At 37.1% G+C, this 26,196-nt stretch overlaps 2 protein-coding genes across 8 annotated transcripts in view; one reads left to right on the forward strand and one right to left on the reverse strand.

Annotated features, from left to right (window-relative positions):
- Positions 1-2,407: 2,407 nt before the first annotated feature.
- Positions 2,408-26,196, reverse strand: part of LOC136832092 (perilipin-3-like) — a 95,721-nt gene continuing 71,932 nt past the window's right edge. Inside the window, exons 1-5 of one of the 3 annotated variants that reach the window (XM_067092733.1) lie at positions 19,031-19,235; positions 8,882-9,058; positions 7,247-7,380; positions 5,009-5,206; positions 2,408-3,541 (exon numbers count right to left, since the gene is read on the reverse strand). In XM_067092733.1, the coding sequence (XP_066948834.1) occupies positions 3,230-3,541; positions 5,009-5,206; positions 7,247-7,369 (633 nt within the window). In that variant the 5' untranslated portion in view covers positions 7,370-7,380; positions 8,882-9,058; positions 19,031-19,235 and the 3' untranslated portion in view covers positions 2,408-3,229. Of the gene's footprint in view, positions 3,542-5,008; positions 5,207-7,246; positions 7,381-8,631; positions 9,059-19,030; positions 19,236-26,196 lie in introns of those variants that run through there. The other 2 variants (XM_067092732.1, XM_067092731.1) reach the window with 2 other exon arrangements.
- On the forward strand, positions 10,544-14,992 carry LOC136832093 (uncharacterized). 5 transcript variants are annotated; one of them, XM_067092734.1, is made up of 4 exons: positions 10,544-10,631; positions 12,089-12,219; positions 12,645-12,793; positions 13,995-14,992. In XM_067092734.1, the coding sequence occupies exons 2-4, from the start codon at positions 12,102-12,104 to the stop codon at positions 14,286-14,288; spliced, it is 561 nt and encodes a 186-aa protein (XP_066948835.1). In that variant the 5' UTR covers positions 10,544-10,631; positions 12,089-12,101; the 3' UTR covers positions 14,289-14,992. The 5 variants fall into 5 exon arrangements, with proteins under 5 accessions (XP_066948835.1, XP_066948839.1, XP_066948836.1 ...); XM_067092738.1 differs by having other exon boundaries at positions 10,547-10,581; XM_067092735.1 differs by having other exon boundaries at positions 10,608-10,687.

Genomic DNA, 26,196 nt, shown 5'->3' on the forward strand with positions numbered 1-26,196 from the left:
GGTTTTTTAGCGTCGGGTTTCGGGTTGAATCCTGCCTCCTTAGGAGTCCATCACTTTTCTCACTATGTGCGCTGTTTCTAGTAGCACACTCTTCTGGTATTATTATTATTATTATTATTATTATTATTATTATTATTATTATTATTATTATTATTATTATTGTTGTTGTTGTTGTTGTTCAGATGATAAACCCCTATTCATATGGAACAAGCCCACAGGGGCCATTGATTTGAAATTCAAGCTTCCAAAGAACATGGTGTTTATTTGAAAGAAGGTACAGAAAATAATAGGAAATACAGAAAGAAGAGATCAGTTCTTAGAAAAGAAAAAAAAAGACGGTTAATAGATAAAATATATATAAATTAATAAAATACAAACTGGATTGTTTTTGGGTAGTATTGCATTTATCTATGATTGTTAGTTGGTCAATTTCTTTCCTTTCCAGCAAGGTTTAATCACTGTTCCTTGACTGAGCAGTTTTAGCAGCTCTTCAGATAATTCAAGTTTTATATTAACCGTGTCAGTATTTTATAAAAAGAGACTTCTAAAGTATTCATTTCTTCTGTGCTTTGATAAATCACAATGCGTCTCCTTACGGTAAATAGGATTTAGCCTTATCTCTCCTTATTCTGACGTATAGTGCAAGGTCTATAGATTTAATCTATAGACCTTGGTATAGTGTTTACCACTAGTTCACCTAAGCGGCCCAGTAAAACAAGTTAAACTTCCTACATACTACCTTTTAACCTAATTGACTCAGAGTTGTTTAACAAGTCACGTTCTCCACACATTAATATTCAAAACATGGAAATATGCAACGTCATGCGGTATATATTTGTTTACATAAATCCGCGTTCTACCCTTTCGAAGTAGTGTTTGTTAATTTACATATTTCCTGAGAGATTTAAAGAGTTGGCAGGCACCTATACTCCCTTGAACTTTACATATCACCGTGGATATCCGTTCTTTTAAATTCAGAACTTATTTTACAACTCGTATAAGAAGTTTGGGTAACCAAATATGATGTTCAACTTATTGCTAAAAAGTATTGAGGATGGCATGAGATTTCCTCATCTGTGAGTCCGGGTATGTTTTCCTCGGTTAATCCTTTCCAAAATAACTGTATTTATGACACCCAGGTTCAGTTGTTCCGGTTGTTGTCCTGGTACCCAGCGCTAAACACCTCCTCTGTTATAAGTAATTATATCCAGTTTGCAGACAAGAAATATCAGTAGCTAGCAATAATTTGCTTACTGAGAAGTCTGGCAACTGATTATCACAGAGTCCAACAAAACTCATATTGTTATTTCAAAAACCAGTAGCTTATGCTACTAATTTCGAAGATGCACGGACTACTTTAAAATAATATTTTCATACAACAGTTACTTTCATTCAATATCATAAATTCTATAATTTTCATTATTCTTTTTCTTGCTCCAGACCAAGAATTTCGCTTTGCTCAGGTTTTGCCTCATATTCCATGACCTAATCCTAACAATGGTGGCTTATTTAATTTTCCAGATACAAATCATAAATTACTAAACTCACAATTCAGTAAAGGGCAATTGTTTAAGCAACTCCTTATGACATGATATTTCCAACATTCATTTAATTTCTGTCTTGCCACCAATGCTTATTGTCAGTTCTTTTCTAAAGCCAGTCTTGTTACCAGAGTTGTGTTTTTAAACAATGCTGATAAAATAAGGTACATAGATTTTTAAAGAAAGTAGTGAGATCAATTATGAAACGGAGTACCTGTTCCCCTATAATGAGCCAGCCTTCTTACGAGATAAGTGTTTTTAAACTAATGTAAATAAAACTAGGATAGACAGATATTAAAAATCAAGCACTGAGGTCAGTTATCAAACGAAGTAGAGTACCTGCTCATTCTATAATTAGAACCTTTGCCCCATACTCTTGAGAAAAACATTCACATAGAAGAGTAAAGAGTATGCATATTAAGAATCAGGTTTTTCATCTTTTTAATTATATGTGCATTACTGTCCATAAGGTTCAAGTGCTTCAGCCCCCATAAAAGGGCAGTGCTGCCAGTGCACGTCATGCGGTGCACCGTAGTTATTATTTAAGGTTCTTTGCAGCGTCCATTCGGCCCTTAGCTGCAACCTATTTCATTCTTTTCACTGTACCTCCATTCACATTCTCTTTCTCCCATCTACTTTGCACCCTCTCCAATCAATTGTTTCGTAGTGCAACTGCAAAAGGTTATCCTGTTACACAACTCAAAGCTTTTCCCTTGTCAGTTTCCCCCTTTCTGCACTGAATGACCCCATCGTAGGTCCCGGTGCTTCGGCCTTTGGCCTAAATTTTGTATTCCATTACATTCTAGCAGTCCTGTCTCTAGCGTGAAAGGTGGACTTAAAATTACTTTAAAATAATACACGTTACATTTGCAGGTTATAACTTTATTGAACTCAAAAGGATTCCTAAAACATTTAAAATCCCTAAAATATGAAAAAATATATAATTGCAGAAAACTGCAAAATTCTGTTGCAGTAAAACTGGGAGTTGTACCTGGAACATTCATTCTTTTTAGCTATTCAAATTCTTCTAATTTAATTTAGCATAATTAAAACTAATTATGTCTCATAATGCTCAGTATTTACAAACTTAAAAATATGATTAAATACTTTACTTTATATTATTTGCTAAACCTCGCTATTTATAATATTTGGCCATTTGTAATATTCGGCCATTTATAATATTCGGCCATTTATAATATTTAGCCATTTATAATGCCTAGCTTTTTTATGAATTAATTGACTCAGAAATCCTGTTGTGTTGGCGAATTGCTCATTTTTTCATTGCTTGAGTGTAAAGGACTTTTTTCCTGTTTTCGTGTTGTCTTAAACGGAGTGTGCCTTTCCTCTCCATCTGATTGAGAATTTCCTTCTTTATCTTCAGTTTCATGTTCCTCTCTTTCTCCATTCATTTCCAGCATCATCTTTGACTTCGATTCTACGTCAGATTCAATGGAATTTTCTTCACATTCACAAATCATCGATTTTTCCCTTTCAGCTTTCATTTCCTCCTCAACCTCTTCTCGGTCCTGAGATCCCTTCGCCTCTTCGACCTTTTTGGTTTCCCGTCAGGGCTTTCCCTGGTGGTACTCTTCCTCGCCTTGCGGAACACCCTCTTCCACCAGGGGTTCATCATCATCATTTCCTCGCTGCTGTCTGAGTTCTCGCTGGACCCGTGGCTAAGCGAGAACTTAGGCTGCGCCCCTGGGCTCCTCTGGTCTGCGCTGGGCAGGTTGGAACTCCTCCTCTGGTGGCCCTTCAGTTCCTCTTGGGGAGATCCTCCTCTTCCCCCTTCTACGAAGAGTCTCTTCGTCTTCGCCTGTTTCGTAGTCCGTCCCGTTGTGGGGCAGGAGGTCCTTTCCGTGGCATACTGTGTCGTAGGGTTCACCAACAGCCTCCGATTCGCTCTCGTCAGAGTCTGGAAATATGCATCCGCTGTCGTCGTCGGAATCGCAGACATCGTCAAAGAGGCCTTTGATCTTTGAATAGACCCTTTCTTCTATCTGGAATAGAAAGCAAATTGACCTCGTATCAAATTTCAACGAGAAAGTTTGGATTTCTATCTCAAAAAGAAAGGGCTATCGAACTGAAAATTGGACTTTCCTATATCTGACAAATAGGCCATTGAAATGAAAATATACACTTTCTTCTACCTGGAAAAGAAAACAAACTGATTTCGTATAAAAATTCAGAATGAAAGTTTGGACTTTCCTCTGTGTGAAAAAATAATGGGGACTACAGCCACGCATCAAAATCTAGATGAAAAATTTATACTTAAATTTTATCAGAAGCAGAAAGGAGCTATAGTCACGTGTCAAAATCTAAGTGAATATTTGGACTTTCTTCTATCCTAAATAGAATGAAGGCTAAAGTCACGTATCAAAAATTTAATGAAAAATTATGCTTCATTTAAACGAAATCTAAGTGAAACTTTGGGCCTCATTTAACTGAGAAAAGTCAGAAAAAATATACTGTAACTTATTACTGGTAGACTGACCATATTTACTTAGGAAGATTTCTAAACAAGCCAGTAGAAGTAATTACCTCATCCAAAATAAAGGATGAGTTTCTGTTATCTGCATTTCTTAACAGCTTTTGGATTCCCCTCTTCAAGTTTATAATACACTCACTCACACGAGCGCGCGCGCGCGCACACACACACACACACACACACACACACACACACACACACACACACACCCCTTGTTGCAGCAAACATACAAAAACAAGGGTTATTTCCAGTCAACACTACAGAATATTTCAGGAAAAAGTACTTAAATTATTACATTCAATTTATCGCAGCCAGCTACCTTGACTGTCTATGATAGCAAATTTTTGTACCAGACTCAAAGTATAACCACATAGGCCTAATTCATCAGTAACAAATTAGCCCAACAATCCACTGAACCACTTTTTTGGTCAATTTATAGTAGAAATAATATCGTTATCTTTATTTTGAGGGATAATCCTACTAAAGAGATGCACGTGAGTTTTTCATAATTTCAAATTTCATTTCTATGCATTCACAAATATATTTTGTAATAACCAAACAACTATATATGTGTTAGTGTCTACGATTCGTGTCACTGGTACCGAACAGGGGGGATTATCAGCAAATGGCATTTTTTCACACAATTAACTGCATGGCCCCTTACATGGGAACTTATTTCCTTAATATCATTGTTATTCAGAAGATGAACCCTATTCATGTAGAACAAGCCCGTAGGGGTCATTAACTAGAAATTCAAGCTTTCAAAGAATATTGCAGTGTTCATTTGGAGGAAGTTACAGAAGGTAATATGAGATACAGAAAGAGGTGGTCAGGTGTTAGAAAACAGAATTATTTAACAGATCAAAAAATAAGTAAAAATGTCAGTAAATTATAAAATACAAGGAGAATAGCTTCAGGGTAGTAACGCATTGCATCCTAAACTCAAGTGTTACCCAACCCGCTAATCCAATTCTCTTACCTTCTGGGTTGGCTCTTTGAGCTGAGGTACAGCTGACTCCAGTTTGTCAAGCATCTGACAAGCCCAAGAATCAATGTTGTGCCAGCCTCCTATTCTGTTTGCTAGTGGTGTGGCTACGTATCGGCCGGTAAGGGTTATAACTTCGGTTGTCAGGTCTTCCACGCAGTGAAATATGCCACTCAGAGGCTTAAGTCTAGCCTGAAGAAAATGAATAGAATAAATGCAATTCACAGACACTTAACAGTGTCAAGTATCACTGTAATGAAATAGTTTATTGCTTTCGTTTACAAGCTTTTAAATCGTATCTAGGGCATTGTGCTTGTCAGCTTCTATAAAAGCAGAGTTTAGTAAAAGAGACACCAGTCTAGCCTGAAGGAAATGAATAATGAATAAAGTAACTGTAGTCAAAATCACTTTATAAAGCATCAAGTATTTTTGTCTATAGTAGAACAAAAACAGTCACTTAGATGCGTTGGTTTATGTCTTTGTTTATAAGATTTTCAAATCATATCTGGAACATTGTGCATGTCAGCTTAAAAAAAACTGTGTTTAGTACTAGCACCTGGGGATGAATCCTATCTGGAACATTGTGCTTGTCAGCTTCAATAAAACTGTGTAGTACTAGCACCTGGAGATGAACGTTAGAACAAGCAAAAGACGGTAAATTTCTCGAATCATCTGGCCAACACTCCCACATTAAAGCGCCAACACTCCCACATTAAAGCGCCAACACTCCCACATTAAAGCGCCAACACTCCCACATTAAAGCGCCAACACTCCCACATTAAAGCGCCAACACTCCCACGTTACTGCGCCAACACTCCCACGTTACTGCGCCAACACTCCCACGTTACTGCGCCAACACTCCCACGTTACTGCGCCAACACTCCCACGTTACTGCGCCAACACTCCCACGTTACGGAAACTAGACATGCACCATTGACTGAATGCACCAGACCGAATGCACCATTTGCCTAGACCGAATGACAAATGCACCACCAGCCTGGTCTAAATGCACCAACCACTTAGTCTGGATGCACCATTTTGTAAATAGTCTGAATGCACCACACTACATAAAAATGCGCTTGTTGTCTAGTTGATTCTGGTATCAAATTTTTGTCTTCTTACTAGAAACTAGTTAAAAAAAATTTCAGCTTGTTAAAAGTAGTTTAATTTAAAGAACAGAAGTCATTTCTTTACTAAAGCTTCTATATCATTCATCCTTTTTATCATATTTGATATCAATATTTTATTTTATTTTACTTCGGCTAAGTCTATAGGATATGAATTTTTCTGGCAGAAGTCTTAAAGTGTCTTGTTGGTTTTGTAATATTCTATTTTTATTCAGAAACAGTTAGGCTTGTAGTTTAAATGAAGAGGTAGCTACCCAGCAAGGTAGTAAAGTTTTAAACTTCTCCCTCATAGCGTTATGTGTTTGTTGGTTTTATAATGTTCTATTTTTATTCAGACCTTTTAAAATGATTCACTTTATCAAAGAAAATAATCCTGCAAAGTGAATATATATATAGTTACCCAAAGAACAGGTGTTAGGTGAACTAAGTTGGTGCACTGGGACCATAAGGAATAATGCATTTTAACTGATTAGTTTTAATCTTTCTTTTTGTAATATTTTATTCAGACTTTGTAAATGATTCGCTGTATCAAAGAAAATAATCCTGCCGAGTGAATATAGATACCTATATAGTGCCCCAAAGCGTAAGAGTTTTGTAATATTTTATTCAGACTTTGTAAATGATTCGCTGTATCAAAGAAAATAATCCTGCCGAGTGAATATAGATACCTATATAGTTCCCCAAAGCGTAAGAGTTATGAGAACTAGCCTAAGTTAGTGCATTGGGACCACAAGGAAAGATGCACTTTAATTAGGAAGTGGTGCATTGGGACCAGGTACTCTGTGCATTCGGGCCATAATACATGGGGCATTCAGACTAGTGTTGGTTTATTTAGTCCATAAACCCACATTACCTAGCCAACTTTCCAACATTGCTTCGCCAACATACCACCATTATCTCATCTACACAGCATTATATACACCCATTTCTATAGTGTTCAGTCAAAAACTTAATATCTCCGTTGGGAGCTCTTCTGTAGAATCACAATGTTATATTACACATCAAATATATTCAAAACCTCAGTGAACCTGTACCTTTTATTTCTCTTGTTCCTGCTCAGATAAATTAATTATTATTTATTAACGATTTATTAACACCAGCTCACCTTTGTCATCCGATAATAACAGGTGGTGGTGTCAAGAAGACTGCTAATCAGCGGAATGGCCAATATCCTGTTCACGAACTGCTCTGGCGATGACATCTCTCTGTTTTCTGGAACTTCGGTCATTGTTGAGGAGACTGCAAGCATCAAAAAGTTTTGAGACTTTCAAACTTATTATGTGGAGGACAAAGTCATTCGTTGTAGTAACTTATGAGAACTCAATATTTGAAAAACAAATTTGATTCACTGTAGTAACCTCGTCGACTGAATTTTGGCAATTCTCAAATTTAACATTTGAAGGACAAATTCATTGTAGTAACTTAAGGGAACTCAACATTCATATTTGAAGGAAAAATTAGATTTCAGTAACTTATGGGACTGACATGTAAAATGCAAACTACCTTGGTATGGTTTTGTGTACATGCGAATATCAATATCAGTAAAAATTCATTGATAAAGATCCTAAAGGCATTTTAGTTTAAAACAAAAAATTCAAACTGTTATAGGGCACGAGCGGTGAAAAAAAAATCACAATAGACTTTTAATGAGAAAAAGACTACTTCAAATTCAATAAAAAAAAAAAAAAAAAAAAATGGGGTGGTGGGGTCGGGTAGGCATAGCATTAGGCAGTATTGGCCTAAAGTCAGCTCAGACAATGAAACTTACCTCATACACCACAAACTACGGTATCTTTATACTTACAGGTGACAATCATTTTACTACTATAAAATGCCAATATTAATTCACCACGAAGAACTTTAACAAGCAAAATCGTTAATTAGTGATGTGATAGAGATTTTGACAATGTTTAAAGTGTCAGTCACAATCAAGAGACAAAGGAACTCAAGTCGTGGTTTCTTTAGTCAATAATCGCATATATTTACATCAAATATAAGGCAACACTAACTTAACTCAAAAGACTATCTCTACACGTGAATTCGGTAAACCAAAAATTTAGAAATTTGGTCCAGTTGCTGCTTATCTACTTAAATTAGTAGATGAAAGAAATGGGCCAAGTTGTCGCTTATCTACTTAAGCAAGTATGTTAAAGAATTATGCATAGTTGCTGCTTATCTAATTAAGCAAGTATGTGAAAGAATTGGGCCTAGTTGCTGCTTATCTAATTAAACAAGTATGTGAAAGAATTAGCCTAGTTGCTGCTTATCTAGTTCAGCAAGTAGATGGAAAAAATTAGGCCTACTTGCTCGTGATGCACTTGAGTAGATGAAACAATTATGCTTAGTTGATTGCAACCTACTTAGGTATGTAGATGTTAGCTTTAGAAAGAGAAATAAAACCATTTCGTACAGCATAACCAAATGAAAAAGCACACAAAACTCAAGATCATACACGTCAAAAGGATTCTGCTTATACGTAAAACAACTTACCGTATTCGAACGGAGTGAGAGAGAAAAACATTCCAGGAACTAATACTTAACAACCAGATTAAGCTGCAGAGTTCACAAGCTGTTAAAATCATTCGACTACACCCGCAGGAACAGACGAACTCACACCAACTCTTTATTCTCTTCAGACACAATAATAACACATTCAATAATCGTAAACTATGCGCAAAGTCCTTAAACATCAGAGAACAACAGGGGAACAAATATAAGTCAACTTGTAAACAAGACGTACTTTTATATACTAAACAGGGAATCCAGGAGAGAGTGCTGACGGTATCTTTGACGACAGGTCAAAAGAGATTGAAGAGTTCGTCGGCTGTTTTTCTGGGAGTCGTCGCTGATGTAAACTAGGGAAGGGATAACGAGGTTGTTCTGCGTTGTTTTTCTTTGCTGTTGATATGCGGGTGGACTGAAACAAAACAAGAACAACAACTGGGTAATAATAATAATAATAATAATAATAATAATAATAATAATAATAATAATAATAATAATAATAATAATACATAGACACATATAATAATAATATATATATATATATATATATATATATATATATATATATATATATATATATATATATATATATATATATATATATATATTATATATATATATATATATATATAATATATATATATATATATATATATATATATATATATATATATTATATATATATATATATATATATATATATATATGTGTGTGTGTGTGTGTGTGTGTGTGTGTGTATATACATAGACATATACACATCAAAAGTTTTATACACATGCCCACACCTCTTAAAAAAAGCTCAAGAACTATATAATTACACACATGAAAATTACTCATTGCCAGGAATAACGTTTAGATATTTCTTTATGAATATCAAGTGAATCATTAACAGGCAAAAAAGGTATTACGTACCAGAAAAAATAAATGAATAAATATAGAACATGACACTCGTATCAACCAAATGGAGCCTAAGTGAGTCATACTTTTGTAAATATTAAATTATGAATATATTGAATAGATGTGATTTTGCAATCGTGGTAATATATGAAGTACAGTATTCGGGTATGAATTACATTTAGTCATCTGCGATTCTATTCTGACGGTTGTGATAATGATGGTGATTTAGCTAAATTAGTGACCATGAACTCAGCATACTTGCTTCATAGTCGCCATTTGCATATGACTAAAAAATGTTTGAAAGATGTGTAGAAATTTTTTGAGGATGTCAGACATTAAATGTAATGTATGTATTATACTGTATATGCATAAGTATTTATGTGCGTCCTGATATACATACATACATACATACATATATATATATATATATATATATATATATATATATATATATATATATATATATATATATATATATATATATATATAATAGCCTATACATTTTTGTGTGTGTAAGAGAGAGAGAGAGAGAGAGAGAGAGAGAGAGAGAGAAAGAGAGAGAGAGAGAGAGTGAGAGAGAGAGAGAGAGAAGGTTTCATCTTAACGACGAAGGACAATCCCTACCAGTTATATATTTTGCGTTGAGTTAAAATCTTAAGCTATTTCTAAAACCTTCTTTATATATACAAGAACAAATTAGGCCTATGGCAATCAATCGGCTGTATTTAATTTATCCATTAGATTATATTTTCCTTCAGATCTCGAAATAAGTGGCGTCACGTTATTATTATTATTATTATTATTATTATTATTATTATTATTATTATTATTATTATTATTATTATTATTATTACAAAAAAGAGATGACATGGTGTAGGCATCCCTATATTCATAAGAATAAGACTGCTTTTCCTCTAACACAACGCCATCTAGTGGCTTCAATTTTCTTTATCAATGACGTTCTACAGTGAAGTAAAACATCGTTACCTTTAGCGTCCATTGACTTTCCTGGGTCTTTTGAAACACTCATAGAGCTAGGTAATTCCTTCTTTTTTCTTGGACAACCACCTGGAAATTTTATTTTATTGGTGCGTGATATTTTTATTTTTACTTGTTCACTGTTTTGGTGTGCTGTTTTTAGCGAGTTAAGTTGCTTTCAATATGTTCCAGATTTTGCAGGCTACGTTTTTGTTTATATAAGTTGTGCGGTCATTCTGTGTAGTTTTGTCATAAATATGGTTTGGGCTGGTGAAAATTCTTATCTTGGTTAAAGTGAAGGGTACGTTTTGTTCATCAATTTATCTGCTTGGCAAATTAGTTGTCAAGTCCGTTCAGAGCCCAGTAAAGTATAATATCTTTGATATGCTTAAACTTAAGAGCAGTGACTGTGGATATCTTAAGTGTTTTTAATTTTGGTAATAGTTTCGTCAAAGTAAATAGGCTGTAGTTAGGAGTGTTTGGTAAGTACATTTATTTGTCAAGTGTTAAAACTAGTGTAATTACCCATACGTTAACAAGTTATTGCACTTGCCGGACGAGATATGAACCGTTCGAAACAGACGTAACCGTGCTCTGTCTTGTTGGATGGACTTCAAGGGTTAATTACAGGTTAATTACAGCCGACCGCCAAAAATTAACGTTAAATTGTTAATAAGCATCCAAAATACTATAAACTGCCATTTCGCGCTAAATACCCGCCTTGTACCTATAACTTAGTTCTACCAGGTAAGGTAGGCAAGTAAGGTAAGCAAGCTTCACTTCTCTCCACAGGTATACATGACTGAAACCATGTTTTGGCCATGAATGTTGACTATTTGTGATTTTGTCACGGTGATGGGGTTGGGATGGGAGTGGATTTGCTGTGGTGGCAAGGCTACCTGCTTTTATAAGAAGCAATGCATTCTTGATTAACCCCTACTTAGAGATAGTGAGATTATCTTAGTGACAATATGCTTGATTATAGTTCAAAATTTACCCATTCTTGATAAATATTAGGTAGATAGAATGAGAATCTTGGTGACGATTTGCTTGAGGTGAGTAAGATTTACCAAGTTCTATCCTTGAACAAAAAGCAGCAATTAATGTTGGTTAATTGTCGTTGGGTAACTAATCAGAACTTTTAATTTGTATATGTTCTCACTTTGAAGTTTTAATTTCAATGTTTTCTACTGTCCAGGTTAATGAAAGCTATTCAAGTACTGCCTTCAAGTACTGCCTATCTTCACTGTTACGTGCAAAATTATAAGGAATGTGCTTTGGATGTATTCTTACCGTTTACCAGAATTTGTAATGTACAGAGTTTAATCTTAGGATTTGAGGCTTTTCAGCAATTCTTGTATTTGGTATACCAAGAATTTTTCTGTTAAAATGTTGGTACTGTAGTGTAAGTGTTCATTACATAATCATTTAGGAAGTGCCATTTAAGTTAGGGATGTATGCATGGGTATATTCTGAGAATTTGCTTTACTTAAAACCATGTCATTAACTTTATATTCCTGGTTTAAATTTGGAGGTGTTAACATTTTAATGTTAATGTCATACACAGGGAAGCCCAGGTTATGTTCGGAAAGCAAGCAATGTCGAACGAGTCTGCTGAAGCCAGGATTGAAGCGATGAAGTCAATCCTTGACAGATATTCTCCGGTACCAGAGGAGGACCGTGGAGCTGGAGTTAATGGTTTGTATATAACTTTTTGCATTTCTTAGTTATTATTTGCACTTTAACTAGCTGTTATAGACTTGTCTTGCAGTCAAAGTAATAGTTCAAGGAAACTGATATAAGATAAATTCTTGGGTAATGTAGTCAAGTGGCATGACTACAGTCTTGTATTCAAGCGTGCTGTGACAGTGGGGGGTTAGGTTTTGGTTAATGACTTTCGATGGATTATCGGGCTTCGCCATCTTTGTATGTCAAGAGTACTGGACTTAACCACAAAGGGGATAGGTTAGGTATAACAGGGCCTTACTCTTATCTGATCATGTAAAGTGAACTGATTAGCTATATGTTAATTGTCAGAAGAAAAGGATGTTGGATTTGGTTTGCAGGTACCGAATATTTCGTGGATTTGTGGAAATTGAGTTTAATTACCTTTTCTCTACCAGTTAGCAAACAACCAACGGACTTGCATGCAAAGGCAGTGGAATTTGCCTTGAAGGCACGAAAAATCCTTTGTGATGCTGGGCGCTCTAAAGTAACACTGGAGGGTGATTCTGAAAGTACTTCAGGCCATGTCAGCACTACTGTAGACATGGTAAGTCAGCCTCCGTGCGTCCTCTTGTAAACATGTTTACCTGTTTGAAAAGGTAAGCATTTTAGGAATTTACCAGTAATTACTGCAAAGCCTTCTAGCTGTAACAATACATATTCCAAGAGTAAAAAATGGTTTGGCTCGTATATTACTGTCAGAGGAAGTAAGCTGGTTGCCAGCCTATTATGTTTAATAAACATTACCCATAATGTCTCCATGCATTGAAGGTATTACTAGTTCTTAAAATTTGGTTCCATTGAAACTTAACCCGGTAGAGGCCAGTTTTGAGGGCCGTTTTGGGTATTATTTTAGAAAGAGGAACCAGCCCAAAATGACATGAAAATGTTTTTCTAGGTGATTTTGATGTGTTTTGCACGAATATCACCTTCATTTTCCTCGGAAATTAACGGTTTTAGACTTTACTCGGAGCACCTACAGTTTCCCGGGCCCACTTGACCGCCGACCGAAATCGGCGGAAGAACACGGCCTTACTGTAACCCCTGTGGCTAGCGCGTGCAGCGTAACGTGACCTCTTGCCAGAAAATGTCGTGCTTGCCAAGAATCTTTAAATATGCGGATAAGGCGCGAAGCGCCAGTTCCATACACGGCCTTACTGACAGCACACACAAACAGGACGACATGTTGGTTTTGGTGTTCTTCCGCCGATTTCGGTCGGCGGTCGAGTGGGCCCGGGAAACTGTAGGTGCTCCGAGTAAAGTCTAAAACCGTTAATTTCCGAGGAAAATGAAGGTGATATTCGTGCAAAACACATCAAAATCACCTAGAAAAACATATTTTCATGTCATTTTGGGCTGGTTCCTCTTTCTAAAAATTTACCCAGTTTTGAAGACTGGACTGGGAGGGAGATGTCAATTCCTAATTCAAGGTTTTGATATTTTCAAATAGGAATTATCACTGTTCTTAATCAGATCTGGTCTATTAGATTTGATTGAACTTTGCTATATAAATGTGGTAGGTAAGTTGCATTTAGGTGGTTTTGTTGAAACTAGCTACACATGGAATTTATAATTAAAGGGCAAATTTTGGTGTTCAGAGAAACTTTATATAAAGGTAACTTAGGTCAGTGCAGGGACAAGCTTAGGTATCCTATTTTAAATTTCATTCTACTCATATGTGTGTGTTGCTGGAAAAAGTGTAGTTGAAGAAATGTTGGTTGAAGGTAACGCTGGTCAATTCTTTGCAGGTGCAAATGGGACGTCGAAGGGCCGGCAAAATCTATAACGAAGTGGACAGAGAACCCAAGATGATGCTCTCTTGGCTCGTGTCTTTTGTGCTGGTGGTTTTCTTGCTCATCTTCCGTGCCTGGCTTTGCGTGGTGGTTTATATTTGCAACCTGACTTGCATCAACAAGTTAGTTTGCTACTCCAAGAATTGTGTGTGTAAAGCTGCCGAATCTTGTGGACTAAAATGGGTTTTGGAAGCACTGGCCAAAGCGAGGGAGTGGGTGTACTCGTGTATTAGAAATTTCTTTGAGTAAATTGGTTTGTTGGTAAGTCTGGAAGCTTGTGAAATTTTTTTGGTCTAGATATTCTTCAGTTAAGTTTGCCCAGCCCATTCCGTCTTCGCCCCACTCTGGTTTTAAGCTGTAACACCCACCACCTTTTTTCTCTATTGGATAGTCGCACTCGTCGAAACTCGTCGAAACAATCCTCCCTCACGTAAGTTTCCTTATGAGTATACAAGTTTTTAAATATGAAATGCTTTATTCTTTAAGTATAGAGGAGTTAGAACTCAGTGTGTCCCTTTATAGGGACTTTGAAAATCATTTCCCATGTATGGCAAAAATAAATCCTAAACCAGTTTGTGAAGGTTAGCAGAGTATCTAATAGCATGCTTACAAATTTACCGTTCCTGATATTGTCTCAAGTGAAACATTGTTCACATGCTTATTTAACATAGTCTATTTTAAATTTGCTATGTACAAATTTGCTATTTACTTTTGCAATTTTAAAATTTCTGGGTTCTTACAATCCGCAAGTGTACAGTATTTCCTATCATTTCAATATATACTTTTACCTTAAGGTATAAGGTAAAATTTTATTTGCTTATAAATGTCTATTTAAATATTTAGGTTGGATATCTGCTGTTTCTCTTTTGGTTTAGTTGGTGTGAACAAGTGTATGAAAAGGGAGCAGGCTGATGACCTGATTGTATATTGTTAGCATTAAATTATAATTGAAATTTTAGCATTTCTTTACTCCGTGTGAATAACCTATTGAATGCCGGTCTGTTCAGCTATTTTGTAGGGACTCGATGCCACCTTTGAAACTGCCTTTGAAACTATTCTTGAAAATCAAAAGCATAGTACTTGCGTGTATAGAAATGGTGTCAATAGTAATTAATCTTAGATCTCATGGAAACTAGAAATTTATTAAAGCCTCAGTTCCAGTGGTAAGATTGCACCACGACTGTTCCATCATCTGTAGGGTCTGGTCCTTGCCGTGGTGAATGGTCTTTGGAAACAGTTTGGAGTCTGCATATATTATGCACACTTCTTTCAAGGCTTTGAAATAGCTGAAGTTTTGGCAGCTACAGGAACGAGTTCGTTTATTAAATGTAGTGAGGAGCTTCAAGATACCATGAACAACTTTTAAGACACTTCAGATTGTTTAAGGGTTGTTTTTGTTAGCCAGTGTTGTTTTTGTAGCCAGTGTTGTCAGCTAGTAATTGTCAGTTTATCTTGAACTTCGGTATCCGAGGTGTGGTTTGAGTATTAAGGTAATGTTGGTAAAATAAAAAGTTGAATTTCCATAGTTATTAGTATACTGATGTACAGCCCAATTTACATCTAAGTGCATTTATAGACATTATGGCAATGTTTATAAGGTTTCCAGATAACCCATACAATGTACTTGATCCATGCTATATCACTACAGGGATTTTCAAATGTCCAAAGCTTAGAGGATTTTGTTTTTGATCAAGGATTTTTTTTACTGGTCTTACAAATGGTGGGATGTGAGTTTTTACAAGTATCAAGTTTGCAAAGTGAAATTTTGGGAGATCTAGGTAACTACTTAGTTAACTTGGGCAAAGGTATATGGACTCCATTAGCTGTATTGTCCCATGCAATTTAATGCCCTCAATATACTACTAGCAGAGTTAAGAGAAAGCTTGCAAAACCAGGGCTTGATCAGTATGAAAACTGGATCTACAACAGAGTTCATGATCTCTTTGTGCTGCTATTGTTAGTAACTTCTGAAAATTAAGTTTTCTGATGGCCTGTCCACACAAGCGGGCATGCCCGACGGGCTCTTCCAGCTGTTTAAATTTTCTCTCGCTTCTGAAGCAGGGTTACCAGACAATCGCATCGTTCTGGCTCCATACTCGGTCGGTCAGTATAGTGGAACGGTTATGGGAACAGTGTTTGCCCGTCAAGCAGTTCCCGCTAGTGTGGACAGGTCTTAAGGAAGCATTGAAATAATGAAGAAATTTGCTTTATAGAGCTTAAGATCTTTTCAAGTAACTTAGCTACTTTCGGCTCAAACCTTAAATGGCCTACAGAAAATACTGTTCATTGGAATGTAGATCAGGAATTATGTACAGTTTTATAGCCAGTTCTTGGGTGGCAGATATTCAAATGAGCTTAGACTATGAGTTTGGATTATGAGTTTGGATTATGAGGTTTTCCAGAAGATAGATATGAATGCTTTCAGCTTAGTCAGGCTCTTTAAATGCGTTTTCGTGTAAGCATTACCTGTATTAATGCATTACCTGTATCCTGCAGAAGTGTAAGCATTGCGAAAAGTCATGTTGATTTTAAGGTTATCCTTATAGTCTTAAAGCAAAGTATATCCTTAAATATAAAATCTCGTACCTTGAATCTGTTGGGCCTTGGCCATCCGAAGTTAGTCAAAATGAGTTTTGATGACGCTGCTACTGATGGTATATTTAGAAATGCGACTACTGTGGCTATTAGGGGAGAACAATGCGTGGGTACCCTTTGTGAAGTTTGTATTGTAATGAAAATAGAAAATAGAAAATAAGAATGGGGGTTCGGGAGTGGCTGGTGAAGTGTATACTGCCAGAAAATGCTGCTTTTACTTAATTTGTTGATGAGAATTGTGTAAGTGAAGGTAGGAACAGGAAATGCAGCTTGAAAATTTTAGGTGTAATGGTTTTAGTAAAAGTTTAATAGCTGATAATCGAAGGTTATTTCGAACTGATCAAGTTAGAACGCATCAATTTGGAAACCCTCTGTAAAAGAATAGTGTGGGCAAGAGCCCGAGTTTTGGCTAAATCTGAAAGGTTAGGAGAAACTGAAGCAGTATAATATGGATGGCGGCAGGGTGAGAAGGGTTACATACATCAAGAAAGGCAACGGTTATAACCGAATGGTTGATATGAAAAGTATTGAGGCAGTAATTAGTTTAAAGTGAATGTTGTTTTTTCATGTAAGGGAATTGCTTTAGATTATGGAAGAACTTTTCAAAGCTTTTTCAAATGCTTGTAGTAGGGAGACTTAAAACATGTAAATAAACTCTAAAATATAATTAAACACAATAGGTAATTGCTTTGAAGTGAAAATTTTTGTTGTATATAAAATGATTCTAGATTTTGGTATTATGAATTTTGAGGTTGTGGGGGCGGGGGTGGGGGAGAAAGACAGATTAAACACATTCTGGTCATATGGGAGGGAGATTTGCTTGTCAAGGGCTACGTAAAAACAAAGGGAACACGTTATAATTATCATTATTATTATTCAGATGAACTTTATCCATAGAGAACAAGCCAACCACAGGGTCCCTTGACTTGATATTCAAGCTTCCAAATAATATGGTGCATTAGGAATTAAGAGAAGGTAGAAGGAAATACAGGAAGAGAAAAAATAGAACATGGGAAGATGGAAACATGAGCTCTACAACGATTTAATAATAATAATAATAATAATAATAATAATAATAATAATGCTTCCCCGTAAGTGCAGTTCAACGGGATGCTCAAAAACTGTCATGCAGTTTCATGGAGCGATTGATTATAGGGAAATATACAAGAATTAGGCCTAATGTGACTACCTCGTTCCCTCAAATGGGATATCTTTGAGCGAAGGCCTACTTGCTTTGTATGCTTCGAGAAGCAAATGTATGTTAGCTGGAGTTAGGTGTTGATATAGGATGCTAACAGGTAAAATTGTAAGAGTTTCAGGATAGTTCGTTAGCCAATTGTTAATTTTCTTTTACATTATGAATTAATCGTTTTACTTTTCTCTTCATACTAATTTATTTCGGTTTAGGCTTACGACCTGTTTCGATACTTCAGGTTCCATGGACACTCCACCAACGATAAGATAATATAGTGTTTTGCGAATTTTAAAATTTCAAAGCCGTTAATGTATGTTTAAACATGAACTTCAAAAGAGCTTTTACTTCTTTGAGTATGGACACAGTGAGACGTAAGTCACGCCCCCTTGTATGTGTTTTAAGCCCTGGAAAAAGTCCAGTCACCGTATAAGTACTTCAGTGTTAGACGTTTAAGGAAATGACAGTATATGAACTTATCTTTCTCTTAATTATATAGTCACGAATACAGTAGTTTACATGCTTAGAGCATTCTTTGACTCACAACAATCAAGTATGCAATACTTACCTAGTTCTCTCCTTTGCTTTGGTCATGACATAGGTATTGTGTTTCTGTTCTAAAGAGAGAGAGAGAGAGAGAGAGAGAGAGCTAGCTAGCTAGCTAGCTTTGAAGTTACAAGTTAAACACTCAGAAAGCCTGGACGTTATATTTTTTCTCAGAGCTAAAAGTAATTTTCAAGGATCATGTTCAAGATAAAAATAGAATGTGAAACAAAAACTTGTTCCTTGAAGCAGCAGATTAAGGCTAGACGTACCAAGTTCACGTCAAGACTTAAAGATCTCTCTCTCTCTCTCTCTCTCTCTCTCTCTCTCTCTCTCTCTCTCTCTCTCTCTCTCTCTCTCTCAGTAAAGTTGTCACGTTTTCTTGAAACTGATGAAAACTCTCTCTCTCTCTCTCTCTCTCTCTCTCTCTCTCTCTCTCTCTCTCTCTCTCTCTCTCTCTCTCTCTCTCTCAAGTATGGTTGTCACGTTTTTCTTGATGAAACTGACGAAAATTTCTCTCTCTCTCTCTCTCTCTCTCTCTCTCTCTCTCTCTCTCTCTCTCTCTCTCTCTCTCTCTCTCTCTCTTAGTAAAGTTGTTTTTCTTGATGAAACTGACGAATATTCTCTCTCTCTCTCTCTCTCTCTATGTGTTCTGTATTACCCTGAGGAAGCGAAGATCCCATAAGAGTGCTCACGAGTTAGAGAACAAAGTGCAAAATTTCTTTCCTTGATGCTTTTCCTAGGTGCTTCCTCCTGCTGACACGCTTCTCTTTCCTTCCTAACAATCTCTTGACCTTTCCTGACTGAATCTTGTTTTGTTTATGTGTATTCGCTTGAGGAATCATCACATTTCCTTTCTCCATCCCCACGTCTGTAGTGGAAAATAAACGGAGTAAGTGGGTAGAAAATATTCAGCTTGAAAGGTCCAGAGGAGGAAGGAGTACATGAGAAATCTGCAAAATTCATGGATGGGGCCACAGAGCTAGCAGGGAGTTATTTAGAGTTTTGGTTTGGGAAACATTTCCCTTTATTAGAGTAACTTATAAAATCTGGCCAAAGCTAGTTTTGCTGAATATATATTTCTGTCAATAACAGCGATCTCATACTTGTTTATCTGCATGCTGTTTGAGGATTTTGTAATGAACGTAATTTTACTTGCTGGAATTTTTTTGAACTTTTTCTGCTACTTATTGCCAGTGAAAGGTTTCTACGTACTGCGATACATTCATACATGTATGCATAGGTTACTGCGATACATTCATACATGTATGCATAGGTATGTGCATGTATATATGAAAAGCCTGTAGGCCAAAAGTATGTTTTGAATTACAATACACAGTGAATGTTTAATTAACAAATGTGGAGAAAAACTCTCCCAAAATCCTGGAGAGGATGTTTAGCTGTTATCTGACTCATTTCCTAATTAAGTAAAATTGTGACATCAGGTATTCTCAAGACGTGGGAACTGGTCACATGACTTCGTGAGTGTGTTCGCCGGAGATGTCCAGGTTCCGGTGGAAACGTGTGTATGTGCGTTTCTTTTTGGCGGAGTCCCAGGGTGTGAAGGGATTAGTTATGGAAAAAAGTATCTTTCAAAGACCAACATCAAAAATTATCAGAAGTCTTCAGTGAAGCTTTTGTGGTTCGAGGTTTATCGATTAAGACTGTTTGTAGGTAGGAACCAAGTTAAATTTCCCAAACTGTAGATTGTGTTTTTCATTTATATATCGTCTTTTTTTTTAGCATGTATTACATTGTGTGTACTTTATAAGTAACATGGGAGGAATTCCCATATCTTTTATTTTTATGCATTTTAGGTTAATAAGGGATTTATTTGACGACTTCAGATGTTTCACTGAGAAAGAGGTTGAAGATGTACTCACTGGGAATGTACTGGACTTTGACTTATTTTGACCTATTGCGAGTTACAGTGTAAAGACTGTAATATGATTGACCTTTTGGGAGCTTTAATATTCCATTTTACTTTATCTCTTATTTCTTGCAATCTAGTCATGTTAGATTTTGTCAAATAAATTATTTTAGGTAAAGCTTGTTTCGCTGTAGACCTGAGAGAGAGAGAGAGAGAGAGAGAGAGAGAGAGAGAGAGAGAGAGAGAGAGAGAGAGAGAGAATGAGAATGCAGAGTAAGTACAGAGATGCACTACCAGTAGCCTTTTGATGTGGCCACTGCCAATGCTACCAATAGATGGGATTCCTCGACTTGGTAGTAACAGGTAAGCAATGAAATTACCTCTCGACTGGGCAACAGTTATTTGGTGGCAGCTGACTAGGGACCTCTGAAAGCCTCTGAAGAGACTGGTGATGCGGAAATTAGGACATGTAGGACGTATTAGCGTGTTTTCCAATAATCTTTGAGGAGTTAAGGTGGTAGCATTGTTTGTTTACTTTGGCCATTTTCTGTCCTCTTGGAGTGAGATGCTGCAATGCACGATCAATCACTAATGGTCTTGTGTGATAAGTGGGTGTGTTTATGGGTCGTAAGTCGTGCGCGGAGTGTGAGTTTTTTTTTTCAGATTAGGAATTGTTTCTAGGTACTTTTGCAGTGCGGGCTGTTGAAGACAGAGAGGGATATTATTACATAAGTGTTCTCTTTGCGATGGTTGTAGTGAGGAATTAGAGGGGAACGAGCTGGTTCAAGGGCGATCGAGTGTTTTTTTTTTTCGATTGCGTGTGCATGCTAGTCAGAGCTTTGGTGGCTACACTTGGTAAAATAGTGTATAGGTGCGCTCCGAAGAGACTTATATTACGAGGAAATCAAGATTCTTAACAGATAGGGTGTGTCTTTTTGGTTGGTATACATGTTCTCTTTGATGACTGAAGCAGTTTTTTGCAGTTGAGGCGACTGCACACTTATAGAGTTATTGAGTGGCGCTGCTATCCAGTTCTCTCTGTGAGCTTGTTTTCTTTGTGTGGGTGGACTGAAGTATTTCTGCTTCACTGTTCGCATTTGGAGTTTAGAATTTTTTTTTTTATTGTTTGCATCTGCAGTTAAGGTTACTTTATTGTTCGCATTTGGCATTTAGAATTTAATTTAATGGTTTGTATTTGCATTAGTGTTGGGAGTTTGCTGAATTTTTAACCTTTTTTTTTTCTCCCTCCTTTCTCAGTCTACCTTTGGGAGTTATATGAAGTTGAGATCAGATTGAGTTCTTGGAACTTGGAGGGTTCTCATTCCAATAATCTAGTGGAGGCAAACAGAGATAAGGACAAAGTGACAGTGTTGCACAAATTTACATCCGTAAACGCCGGAGTTCAGCCCTTTCCCTGGCTGGTTGATGGCGTTCTTACAGTTCCCCTCGAAATTTTTATAAAGAGGGTGTCGAATTTTTTAGTTGCCAAGAAAATAATGGATGGGGTAGAAGCTTTCAATGAAGCAAAAGGCTCCCTTGGTTTAGATAAAGGGGATATTGGACAGAGTTGCCGGATTCATCACTTTATGAAGTGTAGGACCTGGGACAATCTTAAGGGTATTTTGAGAACATCATATGGAACAGCTGGAGCTGGCGATGCAGTTTGAGATCTCAGATCTCTTTTCAAGGTCTGTAAAGGCCATGATTCGATGGCCATGTTTAGTGCCAGGTGTTTTGATGCTACGAGGGATTTTTCAAAGTAGTTGAGAAATTCTAATTGAGTAAAAGGAGGCTCTATTATGATAGAGAAACTATTGCAATATGCATGGATCCTGAATGACGTCCCTGGTGCTATTGTAAATAGTTTTGACAAGGAAATAGAAAGGGGGTCGGATGAGAATTTACTGTTCTCTCAAGTTCATAAGCACTTGTCGAAATGTCCTACAGTAGATAGTTCCTTTTTGGACAGGATGCTGAAATCTTCCGGGGCTATTCCGAAGCATCATACACAGAGTAATTCTGACTCCACAGTTATGAGGTTATGTGCCAAGACAGAGGATGATAAGACTTCTGCGAGTTCAGGATCCCAAGGGTGTTGTTATAATTGTAATGAGCAGGGTCATACTAAGAAGTTTTGCAGGGTGAAATATTGTGGAACTTGCAAGTCTGCATATCACGGTTGGCAGTTTTGCTCGCTTATTAAACAGAATGAGTCTAGAAGCACACCTCAGAATGCTGATCTGGCAGGTAGGAGAACTCCTCGAGGAGGTTTTTCGGGAGCCTCTAGGGGCCAACAAAATATCTGGTGGATTGAACAGCAAAAAGGGAAGAGATAAAAGGGGTTGTTTCTTGTGATATAGGATTTCTGGGGGAACGCTCAGAGGCAAAGCCAGTGGTTGATGTGAATATTTTTATAGATGCAGGCACCTCTGTTAATTTGATGAATTATGAGTTGTTCTGATCGATGTTTTCAGATCGTTCTTTGAGACCTGCTAAAGAGACAGTATGCGATGTTCAAGCAAATAGGTTACAGGTTTTGGGTTACGGAGATGCGAATTTATCTCTTGGGGGTAGAGCTTTTACAGAACCATCGTTGGAGACACAAAGTCTCAGTTCATACAGGGGTATGTGGTATAAATGTTGGAGTACCTGGTGTTTTTGTGCCTTATGAGGCAATGGATGTAAGTAGAGTGGATGGTGATAATGGATTGGGTGTATATGAGAATCTGCGGGTGGATTCTGAATGTGTTTCTGTGGGTAGGAAGTGTTATAAGGGGGTTTTGTCGAATGATGTGGTTCTTGGTCCTGGTATGGTTCCTATGGTGAAAGTTCAAGTGAAAGGTGTGTATAAATTCAGACAGGTGTGTGTAGATGTGTGGATGAGTATAGCGAAAAGCTGGAGGGGGTTAGTGTGTACGGGTTCTATAAGCAATGTATCGAGTTCAGGGGATACTTGGGTGGAATTGCTAAACTGTAATGACTCAATTCGGAATTATCAGAAGGGTTCTTAGGCAGTCGATTTTGTTGGCTGGGTTGAAGAAGATAATTCAGTTGCTATTGTTGGGGACATGTGTGGATTTTCAGAAGCAGATTCACAGGCTAGGAGGCAGGTTTTTAAGGATCATTTAGCCAATGCTCATTTTAAAGAATATGTTGGGGTTGTGGAAGATGTTCTGGCTGAGTTTGCAGACATAGTCGCACTTGAAGGAGATAAGTTAGGGTTAACAAATGTGTTAGAACACAAGGTTCGTTTAGAGGATAACTCTAGCCTATTTTTGTCCCTTCATATAGGATTCCTTTTAAGATTAGAGAACAGGTAGAGCAAGAGGTTAATAAGTGGGAGGAGGAAGGCATTGTTAGGCCCAGTTCCTCGCCTTTTAATTTTCCGTTGTTAGCAGTGCCTAAGAAGGATGGTTCAGTCCGAGTTTGTGTGGATAGGAAGTTTAACAAGAAAACCATTCCTGGTTGTTACCCTGTGGTGTTATCAGATTTATTTGTTGAGATTGGGGCAAGAATATTTATTCTTCAATTGATCTGATGGAAGGGTACTTGCAAGTACTGCTTAGTGAGGAGAGTTGAAAGTACACGGCTTTCTCTTTGCTAAAGGGGCATTATGAGTTCACGAGGATGCCATTTGGTTTATCAGGTAGTCGTATGACATTTACTAGGCTAATGAATACAGTTTTGCATGGCTTGTTAGGGAAATCCATGTTTATCCATATGGATGATATTTTAGTTGCCACTGATTCTGTAGAGGAACACTTAAAGGTTCTTAGGGAGGTTTTTAGGAGGCTTAGGTTAGCTGGTTTTAAGATAAAATTAGCTAAGAGTAATTTTCTTAAGAAGCAGATAGTATATTTGGGTCATGTCATTTCTAAGAAGGGTGTTAAAGTGAATGAGGGTAAAGTTAGGGCAATTGTAGATTTTGCTAGCCCCAAGAACAAGAAACAGATTCGGTCTTTCTTGGGCATAGCTGGATTTTTTCGTAGGTTTGTGAAAGATTTTTCTATTTTGGCATCTCCCTTAACAGGTGTCCTGAGGGATGATGTGCAGTTTGTATTGGGAGATGGACAGCAATCAGCCTTTCAGAATATTAAGGATGCCTTAGTTAATCCCCCAGTGTTGAAATTTCCTAATTTTGAATGTCCTTTCATGTTGGTGACAGATGCCAGTCACTATGATATAGGGGCCTGCCTTATGCAGAAATTCAATGGAAGACTCCATCCGATTGCATTTTGTAGCAGGAAGTTTAAGACATGGGGTAGTAATGAACGGCTGTGGTCGGTAGTGGACAAAGACCTTTGCTGTAGTGTCTAGTTTGGTTCATTTTAAGATGGTATTGATGGGCAATCAAGTAGAGGTTCTTACGGATCATTACCCATTGTTGGATCCAATAAGCCAGATCTTTCCCCTAAAAGAGCTAGGTGGTATCTGACAATCAGGATTTTGATGCCAAGCTTAGGTATATAGAGGGTAGACGTAATGTTGAAGTGGAAACCTTTCGAAGTTTTTCTGGTGCAGATGGTACTCATGTATGTTATGTATCTGGAGATTGTATAGACTGGGATGTTAGTTTAGTAGAATCTAAACAGGATGAAGATGAGATTTTGGCAGACGCAAAAGCATTTCTTAGAGGGGAATTAGTTAGGAAGAATTATAAGTTGCCTTTTGCAGGTCTTGAGTTAGAGGGTAATTTGTTAGTTAGGAAGATTAGATACAGACAGAGAAATAGTGAGGATAAGGGTGATATGACGCAAATAGTTGTTCCTAGGAGTTTAGTACCTACAGTTCTGGATATTGTTCACTGTAGGTCTGGCAGTCTGCATTTCGGTATTTACAAGATGTATCAGAATATATGGGGACAATTCTTTTGGAAGAATATGCTCACGTCAGTGGAAGACTTTGTGAGAGGTTGCTCAGTTTGTAATGTGTGTAAGCCATCAAGGGTTGTTTCTTGTAAATTGGGTTCATTTCCTATCCCCAGCAGACGGTTTTCTAGGGTCCATATGGACCTGTTATCCAATTTCTGTTAGTCTAGTTATGGCCATAGGCACTTGTTGGAGGTTGTTGACGAATTAACTAGGTTTGTAGAGATTTTTCCTTTGAGGCATAAAACAGCAGATGAGGTGGCAGTTGCATTCTTTAATGGACGTATTTGTTATTATGGGGTTACTGAGGTGCTAATTACAGATGATTATGGGAGAGACTTTGTGAACAAGACGTTAAGAGTGTCTTGCGGATGTAATGGGCATTCAGAAAGTCACTATTATTCCCTATAGACCAGAAGCTAATGGACTATGTGAACGGGTAAATAGGAAGGTAATTGAAGCTCTCAGAATGACTGTAGGGTGCAGTGATGTAAATTGGGATCGATATATTCAACAGGTGCAGCATAGCATCAATTCTGTGGTTAGTGATACCACTGGAATGTCTCCCAGTGAAGCGCTATTTGGCTACCCAGTGCAGGATGCATTTGATTTATTACCTATTCCATTGGGTGATGATACAGTGAAATCGCTATTTTCTACTGCTAAAGAGAGAGATGCGTGTCTTGCTAAGAATCTTGAAGTGTAAACTCAGGATATGTTGAAAGGAGCAATGCAAAGCCAGATAGGGTTAAAGTTGCTGTGGGAGATAGGGTTTGTGTGAAAATAAATGTTAGGAATCAAATGAATTATAAGCTAGGTCCTAAATTTGAGGGTCCTTTTCAGGTTGTAGAAGTAAAGAAGGGGAATAGATTTGTGGTTCAGGATGAGAATACGGGAGTGTCCCGGTTGACACATATTTCTAAAATTAAAGACGGGTTAATGGGAATCTTAGGGGCTAATTCCTGTGATGTACTGTTGTTTCTGATAATTTTTTTTCTTTGTTTTTTTAATGGGTTTAAAGATGTGTGATTGGTAGTTTTTTTTAACTGAGGAGGAAGTCTGCCGGTAGATTTATACATATCTTTAATT

This window comes from Macrobrachium rosenbergii, chromosome 49 (assembly GCF_040412425.1).
Source record: "Macrobrachium rosenbergii isolate ZJJX-2024 chromosome 49, ASM4041242v1, whole genome shotgun sequence".
Classification (NCBI taxonomy): Eukaryota; Metazoa; Arthropoda; class Malacostraca; order Decapoda; family Palaemonidae; genus Macrobrachium; species Macrobrachium rosenbergii.

Coding starts and splice junctions, on each gene's coding strand:
- LOC136832093 (XM_067092734.1), top strand. CDS start 12,102: ATGTTCGGAAAGCAAGCAATGTCGAACGAGTCTGCTGAAGCCAGGATT. Junction 12,220..12,644: donor CCGTGGAGCTGGAGTTAATG/GTTTGTATATAA, acceptor TTTCTCTACCAG/TTAGCAAACAACCAACGGAC. Junction 12,794..13,994: donor TCAGCACTACTGTAGACATG/GTAAGTCAGCCT, acceptor AATTCTTTGCAG/GTGCAAATGGGACGTCGAAG.